Here is a 9,352-nt window from a genome sequence, read left to right on the forward strand (position 1 = left end):
AGAGAAGCCTGCGCACCACAACGAAGAGTAGCCCCCGCTTGCCGCAACTAGAGAAAGCCCGCGTGCAGCAACGAAGACCCAAAGCAGCCAAAAAAAATAAATTAAAAAAAAAAAAAAAAAAAGAAAGTTGGGCTTATGGGCTGTCATGGAGACCTGAGAGAATCCAGTAGACTTAACTCCATGTGCCAGGCCTTGTACAGCTGGACAAATTGGGGCCCAGAGGGGGAAAGGGGCTCGTCCAACTCAGTTCACAGAGCTAGGGCTGGGAGCCGGGGTTCCCAGCTCCTTCCTCTGCCCTGTGGCTGCAAAGGAGAGCCAGCAATCTGGCTTGTCTCCTGCTCCTGTTGAACTTGTGGGAGTTGCCATCTTTAAGAAATCCGTTAAAGAAGTTAGATTTGTGCCCCCCCACTCAGCCAGCTTTGTTGTCTGGCTTGTCTTCAGCCTGGAAATCTCCCCTGGTCAGCTTGTTCCTTACTCCAGCCAACTGAGGAAACAGACTCCAGCCTAAAGAGGCTGGCAGCCTGCCAGTGTCCACCACCTGGTTATGTATGGATGTATTGGGTAGAGTGTGTCCCTAGGAGTCCCAGGAAGTTCAATGACTGGTCATTGAGTTTGTGTTGTTCGTGGTAGCTGCCCAGGTGTGGCCAGGATAGGATCTCAGCTCAAGGCCCTCAGCTGGGTCTCTTTACTGCATCCATCCTCAGCTTCCTGTCCAGCTCAGCATTTTCTGTTCATGGAAACTCCCTAAGGGAGGGGACTCTAATATTCTAATCTTCTGGGGACCATCAGTTGATATATCACCTTGTTGGGAAGCCCTGAAGAAAAGGAAGGGTATGTTTTAAAGATACAGATTTGGCCTGGAACTAGAAAGGTCAAGAAGAGTCTTTCTGTATTTCCACCTGTTTTATACCTCTAACAACTGGCTTTCTCACTTCTATATATTTCCAACTCATAACAGGGCTTGCATATAGCTTTGGCTTGCCGTGGCCTTAATTCAAACTCGTGGCATCCGTATTTTTTCAGTTCCACTGGTAAATTCTCTCCATATTTCTTGGCTCAAATTCCCAGTCCATGGCCAGCCTAGGGATTGGCTGCCCTTGGATCACATGTCCACTCTAGACCAGTCAGCTGTGTGACGGTAGGTCACGTGATTCAAAACATAGCCACCTGAGGAGCACAGTCTACAGGGGAGAGGTTGGAGGTATTCAGAATCTTGAGTTACCTAAGATGGGAACTCAGAGTTATGGATTACCTTAGTCACTGATAAAGAATCGGGCATGAATCACATGGGAGTAAGATATTACACAAACAAAAAAGATTTTATTGTTGTCTTAGTCAATATCCCTGGGTGAAATGAAGGGCACAGCATGAGCCTGTGTTCACAGCGCAACAGAGACCTTCAAAGACTGGCCTGCACAGACTCCCAGCCCTGCCTATCTCACCACCTGGAGATGCCACGGTTTCAGGGACACACAGCTTGGTGCCTGGGTTGGTCCCTCCCACATGGACCACGTGAAGTCGTTATTCAAGAGGACTTTGTGTAGTTTGAGGCAAAACACAGAACTAAATTAGCGACTCTAAGCCCCCGCATGGGAGATATCTCCCTGGAACATTTGGGCCTGTCACACATTCCTGGAGAGAGCAGCAGCTCAGCTGCAGCCACAGCTGCCAGGAACACGCCCTGGGCTCCCACCCTGTGTGCTGGGGGGAGGGCAGGGGCTGGAGGGCTTCCTCTGGAGGCCCTGAGTGAGCTCACCCTCACCCCCACGCTCACTGACTTCATCCTCCAAGGCTGCTTGGCCAAGAGCCCAGGCGGTGTGAGGGGCTTTCTCCCAGAACAGGCCCTGGGCCACCAGGCCGAATGGGGGATGGGTGAGTCGCAGGCCTAGCCCAGCTCCCTAGAAACCAAGGTGGTGCTGGGAGGCATACTGAACTCTGAAATGCCAGAGGATTTTAAGAAAAAAGGGAGGGTGGTGGGTGGGCAAGGGGCGGTGGAAGGTAGAAAAATGCAAGGAAGTAAAGCTTTTTTCTCCATTTGTTCTTTGGCAACCCTACCAGAGAATTCCAGGAGGCGTGCAGATGACATCATGGCTTACAAATGAGAAATCTCAGTAATTCTGTGAAATGGAGCCCCTGCCTACCCCGTGTTTCCGATGGAAGCTGCTTTATATTTATGTGTTTAAAGCTGCATCTTGTGTCACATTTAATGAGGGTTTAATATTCTTAAATATCTACCAAAAGTAGATTACAATGCATGAAGGTCACATAAAATGAACTTCATTTTCTCAGCATCACAAACATTTGGAATACAGAAAGTCCAGGGATGGATAGTATAAGTAAGAAATGTACAAAAGGAGTTTGCTTAAAAAATTTTTTTTAAGTTTAAAAATTGATTCCCCCCCCCAAAGTCCAAATAATTGCAGTCTAGGGAACCATCAAGGTAAAGCCTTCATATGCTCATTTCTTTGGTAAGAATGAATTCATGCAGAACTGTAAAACCGATTGTGTGCTCGAGAGACTCATAGCATCACACAAGCAAGCACATACACCCACAGGGACAGACACACAGCTGAGTTTTTGTTGTTCTAGGCACTTCAAATCCAAGTTCTTAAGTCTGCCACCTTCCCGTTGCACTGGACAAATTACTTCTTTGGAGGCAGGACATTTTCTTCAAAGAAGCCCTGGTTGACGACATTCCCTGCTGGGAAGTATCTAGCCACCACGAAGGAGGACCCATCACTTGCAGATGCCTTCCCCACTCCCATCTTCTTTGTATTCTTCCATACCATGGCAGTGAAATGTCCTGTAGGGGAACAGTCATGGGGAGAGGGAAACAGATTAGTTAGCAAAGCCTGGAGAATGATGTTTCAAGGGACTCTTGAACCCCTGTGCCATCTTGCCATGCTGTGAGAGGCTTGATCTGCAGCCACCAACACAAAACACTGACCAATTTTCTAATGCATCAGGTCCTCTCAGTCAGCCACAAAGACCCTACTCATCTCACTCTCTGATGCCCAAAGGTTTCATGGTCTCCCAGAGATCATGGCAAAGCCCAGAGACCCCAACCATTAGGATGCCACCCTACCTGGCACCTGCTTCCACCCCTCCCCCCAAACTGTTCTCTTCAAGGTCACCAATGATCTCCATGTCCCTTCCCAATGGTCACCTTCTGTCTTCATCTTACTTGACATCTCAGGAACATTAATGGAGTCGACTCTTCCGTTTTTCAAAGGACTCTCCTCTTTTGGTTTCCTCTCTTGGCATTCCTCCCATGTCACTGCCTCTTTCATCTCACTGCCTCTTCCTCCTCCATCTCACTTGTGAATATTGGAGGACCCACATTTCCCAAGGCTCAATCCTGGGCTCTCTTTTCTTTTTGCACTCTTCAGCAATTTCATCTTCCCCTGGCTCCCAAATTTCTTTCTCCAGCCCAAATCTCTCCTCTGTGTTCCAAACACAACTACTTACTTGACATTTCCACTTGGATGACTCACGGGCGTCTCAAATTTAACCTGCCCAAACCTCACTCTTGATTTTGGTCCCTCTCATTTCCATGACTGGTACCTCTGTGCACAAAATCCTCAGGGTGGCTCTGTATTCCTCCCTCCCGCTCATTTCCCCACAACAACCCATCATTCAATCCTGAAGAATCGGAAGGGTAAGCTGTGACAAAGTGAGAGAGTGGCATGGACATATATACACTACCAAACGTAGGGTGGATAGCTAGTGGGAAGCAGCCGCATGGCACAGGGAGATCAGCTAGGTGGTTTGTGACCACCTAGAGGGGTGGGATAGGGAGGGTGGGAGGGAGACCAAAAGGGAGGAGATATGGGGATATATGTATATGTATAGCTGATTCACTTTGTTATAAAGCAGAAACTAACACACCATTGTAAAGCAATTATACTCCATAAAGATGTTAAAAAAAAAAAATCCTGAAGACTCTAACTCCAAAATACATCTCTAGTCCATCCACTCCCCAAACTGTGGTCTCAACTGCAAACTTTTCTCACTTGGGACCATTGCAACAGCCTCCGCCTGGCTCTCCAGCATCCACCCTTGCCGCCTCCATTCACTTTCCACCGACATAGCCAGAGTGATCATTTTGAGACATAAGTCATATCTGTTTACTTCTCTGCTTAAAAATCCCTCCATTGTTTCTAGTCGTACCTAAAATGAGAGTGAATGCTTTGCCCCAGTGGCCTCCTTTCCATTCCTTGAACACATCCGGTAATTTCCGACTATAAAGCCCTTGCACACACTGGCCACTGTATGCAACGCTCTTCTGATGACCAGCGTTTTCTTGTCCCTTAGGTCTCAGCCCAAATGTCACTGTTTCAGAGAGGCCTTTCACAATCACTCTTATTTCCTGAACACCTCGCTCCCCAGAGAGTCTTATTGCACCATTTCCCCCCTCATCGCATTCTTACCATTTGCAATGATATATTTGATTATTTGCTAGTTGTTTGGCTCCTTCACTAGGCCATGAGCCCCACATGGGCAGGAACCAAATTGGTTTATTCATCAAAGTACACGCAGTGCCCTGGCACAGCCTGACACATGGAAAATGTAAAATAAACCTTCGTGGAATGAATGAATGGAATGAATGAGTGAATGAATGAAAGGCATATGGAAGAACCATCTTGGACTAAGTTCTGCCACCACTGGAAGTGCAGGCTTTCTACGTTTTGAGCTCTTTGAGACCTTGACAAGTTAGAGCCTCCTTCAGTTCCCTCTGCTCTGAGCCAAAGAGCCCAGTTCCTTCTCAAGCTACTGCCGGGCCCCTCCAGGTGCTTCTGTGGCTTGCCAAAGCTTCCCAGCATCATGCTCCCACTGTTCAGGCTGCTTGCCCCTCACTCACTGGTATTTTCAAACTGCTAACAAAGTTTAGCTTCTAACTCCCCTCCTGCTTTGGGGTCAAAGAGCTGATGCTGTAACATACTCTTTGCTCAATGACCATAAATTCTCGTCTCCTGGGAGCAGAGATTGGGAGTTCATCCTTTGCACCTTTCTCATAGAGATCCTTTGACACGTCAATGGGATATTTACTGCCATGTCACAGAATGGCATTCATTTTCAAAAACAACCCCGAAGAGATTATGTTTCCTCTTTGAGGGCAGGCACCATATCTGTCTTATTGACCATTGGGCTTGGCACATAGTAGATGCCCAATTAATATCTGATGAAGAAAGGAAGAGACAGAGGGAAGGAGGAAAACTGTGATCAGAGTAGCTAAGCTTCCAGTGGCTGGTTAGGAAAGAAAGAGGGCAACCGCTTTATACCTATTAAGATGGAAATTATTTAAAAAACAAAACCAAGTAACAAATGTTGGTGAGGATGGGGAGAAATTGGAACCCTTTTGCTTTGCTGATGGGAATGTAAGATGGTGCAGCCACTGTGGGAGACAGTATGGCAGTTCCTAAAATAATTAAATACAGAATTACCGTATAATCCGGTAATTCCACTTCTAGGCATACACCCCAAAGAACTGAAAGCAGAACTCAAATATTTGTACACCAGTGTTCATGGCAATATTATTCACAACAGCCAAAAGGGGGAAAGAAAACAACTGCCCGTCGACAGATGAATGGATCAACAAAATGTTGTATGTATACACAATGGAATATTATTCAGCTTTAAAAAAGAAATAAAATTCCGACATATGCTACAACATGGATGAACCTTGAGGGTATTATGCTAAGTGAAATAAGCCAGACACAAAAGGATAAATATTGTAGGATTCTTACCTATATAGGTAGAATAGTCAAATTCATGGAGACAGAAAGTAGAATAGTAGTTACCAAGGCTTGGGCTGGGGGTGGTAGGAAAGGATAAGAGTTATTGTTTAATGGATTTAGAGTTTCAATTTGGGACGATGAACAAGTTCAGCAGATGGATGGTGGTGAGGAGTGCACAACGACATGAATGTACTTTCTAATTCACCCTTGGTCCTTACGCTTTTGAGTCACATCTCTTTCCCATCTCCAGGCTGTCAGCAGCTTTGCCAGGTGTCACTGCTTCTATAGGTTGTCTTGTCTTTTCTTCTTCTTCTTTTCTTTTTTGTTTTTCTTAATTTGGCCACGCCATGAGGCATGTGGGATCTTAGTTCCCCAACCAGGGACTGAACCCAAGCCCCCTGCATTGGAAGCGTGGAGTCTTAACCACTGGACTGCCAGAGAAGTCCCTTAGACTGTCTTTTCATTAAGGCTCATGCCCTTTTTCATACAAGCCTTTTCTCCAAGAGACAACATGCTTTGGCCACTGACCCACCCACTCTCTCTGTCACCCAGACAAGGAAGAGCTGCCATTTATCCACTGGTTGCCAAGAAAATAATTACAGACACCACATGCGCACCAGCAGTGTGAATGCCCGTGGCAGCCTATTCCAAACAGATGAGACTAAGTAATCTTTCTTCTGACTGGAGAAGTTTCTGTCTGCACAGAGATAATTAAGCCTGGGTATTTAAAGGACACAACTTCCTTAGCAACCATCAGATACACACTGGTTTCTAACCCTAAACTACTAACAGCTTCCTTCTTTTTCTTTTTTTTTTTCCTAAAGGGATCACCTCCTCTTTCCTGCTATGGACCCAAACTTCCTAGAATATGCATTTGAAAAACAAGTTGAATAAGTTACAGTACATCCTTGCAAGAGAATAATGCATACGAAAGAGAAATCTCTTTCTGTATTGATATGGAACAATCTCTGCCAAGCTGCTGTGTGAACAAAGCGAGTGCAAAACAGATCATCTATCTGACACCAGAGTATAAAAAAGGGAAAAGAGAGCATTTATACAACTTCTGGTTCAGAACATCTCTAGAATGATACACAAGAAACTGGTATTACTGGTTGGGAGGGAAAGCGCTGGAGGCCAGGGACGGAAGGAAGACTTTCCACCTTATACAGCTTGCAAATTTCATGTCATATAAAAGTATTATTTATTCAGAACAAACAAAGCCTACTCATTAAAAGAAAACATAAAGGGACTGCAAGAAGCTATTTTTCTCCGCTCAGCACAAAGCATAGAACAGTGTCCTTCATCACAAGACTCTGACCCAGGTGGGGTGGGGTAGGGACAGATTATAGGATATTTCAAAGGCCTTTTCACCTACAACATGGACTCAGGTCAGGGAACCCCTGAACCACGGTGCAGCAAGAAGCAGCTCTGGGGGAGGCTGACTCATGGCGGATGGGCCTGAGCGTCTTCAAGGGTCTTGCGAGCCCCGCTTATATCACCACCCAAAGCTGTGCTCCCGTCTGAGGATCAGGCTCTGTGTGACCCCAGGCATTGTCCACTGGCACCTGGGATGGCATAGGGGCTGGAGGCTCTGGGGTTTTCCTCTTTAGGGCTGGGAGATGTGGGGCAACAGACAGGATCACAGGGGGTCAGTGATCACGGAAAGTTGAGTCCCATCTCCAGCTCTGACGCTTGAGAGATTCCCACCTTGGAGCAGGGGCCATGGAAAAAGCATCAGATTGAGGATAGAAGGTAAACAGAAGTCTCTTCCCCTTTCTGGGCCTTAGTTTCTCTTCTGCAAACGGGTGGAATAAAGCCCCACCTTCAAATGCTCTTGCAGGGTTACGCGGCCATGGCGGCGGAGATGCTTTTTACTGTCAAGTGGCGTGCACACACGAGCAACGCCAATCACTTGCTCTGACACATGTCTGATTGCTCAAGAATCTTGCGCAACGGAAAAGGAGATCCAGACGCTGTGAAATAAAACGTCTTCTGGACACTGATCTTTATGAAAAGAAGACCAGGTTCTGCCTACACGTCCTTAATCACTGGTAGGAGGCTGTCACTGTTCCCTCCCTCACCTCTCTGTGGCAATCTAATTGCCACAGAACCAGCAATTCTCACTCAGGGCCTGACAGTGGCCTCCTCGTCCTGCCCCGCAGGGCAGACGCTTCTACCTCTCCCCACACGACTGCAAGAACCCCTGCCCAAAGGGGAGAGCACAAACCACAGGAAACGATGACTGGCTCTGAGAACATGTCACTTCCTGCTTCTGAAGAATCTTCCAGGGGGTAAGAAGCCATAAGTGGCCCTAGCCATGGGTGGGATGGGGTGGGGTAGAGGAATGGGGGGTGGACAGAGAACCCCCTTTTCAGTTTCCCTGGTGCCTTCTGGTCAGAGAAATTCACAGCCCCTTCCAACCCATCCTGGGCCCTGGGTGCATGTGAGTCGGTCCTGAGGAAAGACAGGAGCCTGGTGATTCCTGCTGAGGGGCAGTGGGGGAGCCCAGAGCTTGGAGCGGCTGCCAGGCGCTTAGTAAGCTAACCATTTACTGCTCACCGGGGAGGCCTATGCAAAGGCTGATGGTCCCGTGGCCGGTTCCCTGCATCTAAATACCAGCTCTCAGAACGTCCCATAGAGGCCTCCACCTTGTCCCTCTCCCTTGGGGACAGGGAAGAACAGGGAGTCGACCCTAGTTCACACAACTAATAGTGCCAGAGCCGAGACTAGATCCAAGCTTTCTGCATTCCAGGCTCGCCTGAACGACAAACTCGAGTATAAAGGTGAAGGGAGAATGCCTGGGAGGCTGAGAGGTGCAGAGAGGAAGGATGTGAGGGTGTCGGGGGAGGAGGGAGTTATGACCAGAAGAGCCAGCAGCTTGGCCCTTTTCTTGATGGCCCCAGGAAGCCACTGGCAGTTTAATCAGGAGAGCAGCGTGGGCAGAAAGGGTCTTAGAATATTGAAATCCACAGCCTCCTTATATCACACTCCAGTCAGGTGAAGAGCTTTGAGCTGGTGGGGCAGGAATCAGCAGCTTGGGTGCTCTGGGATGGATGGGTGTGTGTGTGTGTGTGTGTGTGTGTGTGTGTGTGTGTGTGTGTGTGTGTGTGTGTGTGTGTGTGTGTGTGTGTGTCTGTGTGTGTGTGTGTGTCTGTGTGTGTGTGTCTGCGTGTGTCTGTGTTGCGTGTGTGTGTGTGTGTGTGTGTGTGTGTGTGTGTGTGTGTTGGGAGAGGTGTTGGGAAAAGAGGGTTTTGCCCTCTGGGCAAAGTCAAACCAGAGAAATATGGAAGAGGTGAAACAGGAGAGAAATGATTGATTTTCAGAGGGTTAGCTCCTCTCTGAAGTCAGACCCAAACTGCAACCCAGCCCAGAGCCAGGTCACTGGTGTGACCACGTCACTCACCTGTCCCGGAAGTGAAGCCAGGCTGCTGAAAGTTGTAGTTCTTTATTTCACTGTACCATCTATCAGCCACCTCCTTTCCTGTATGGAAAAGACAGTTTAAAACTCAGCAGCAGGGGCTTCCCTGGTGGCGCAGTGGTTGAGAGTCCGCCTGCCGATGCAGGGGACACGGGTTCGTGCCCCGGTCCGGGAAGATCCCACATGCCGCGAAGCG

General features: G+C 47.9%; 1 protein-coding gene across 2 annotated transcripts in view; it reads right to left on the reverse strand.

Annotated features, from left to right (window-relative positions):
* Window positions 1-2,194: 2,194 nt before the first annotated feature.
* The window catches only part of GLIPR2 (GLI pathogenesis related 2), an 18,520-nt gene continuing 11,362 nt past the window's right edge, over window positions 2,195-9,352 (reverse strand). The window contains exons 4-5 of one of the 2 annotated variants that reach the window (XM_024126471.2): window positions 9,142-9,219; window positions 2,195-2,803 (exon numbers count right to left, since the gene is read on the reverse strand). In XM_024126471.2, the coding sequence (XP_023982239.1) occupies window positions 2,643-2,803; window positions 9,142-9,219 (239 nt within the window). In that variant the 3' untranslated portion in view covers window positions 2,195-2,642. The remainder of the gene's footprint in view (window positions 2,804-9,141; window positions 9,220-9,352) is intronic. The other variant, XM_007127520.3, reaches the window with a different exon arrangement.

The sequence above is a fragment of the Physeter macrocephalus genome, chromosome 9 (genome assembly GCF_002837175.3).
Source record: "Physeter macrocephalus isolate SW-GA chromosome 9, ASM283717v5, whole genome shotgun sequence".
Taxonomy (NCBI): Eukaryota; Metazoa; Chordata; class Mammalia; order Artiodactyla; family Physeteridae; genus Physeter; species Physeter macrocephalus.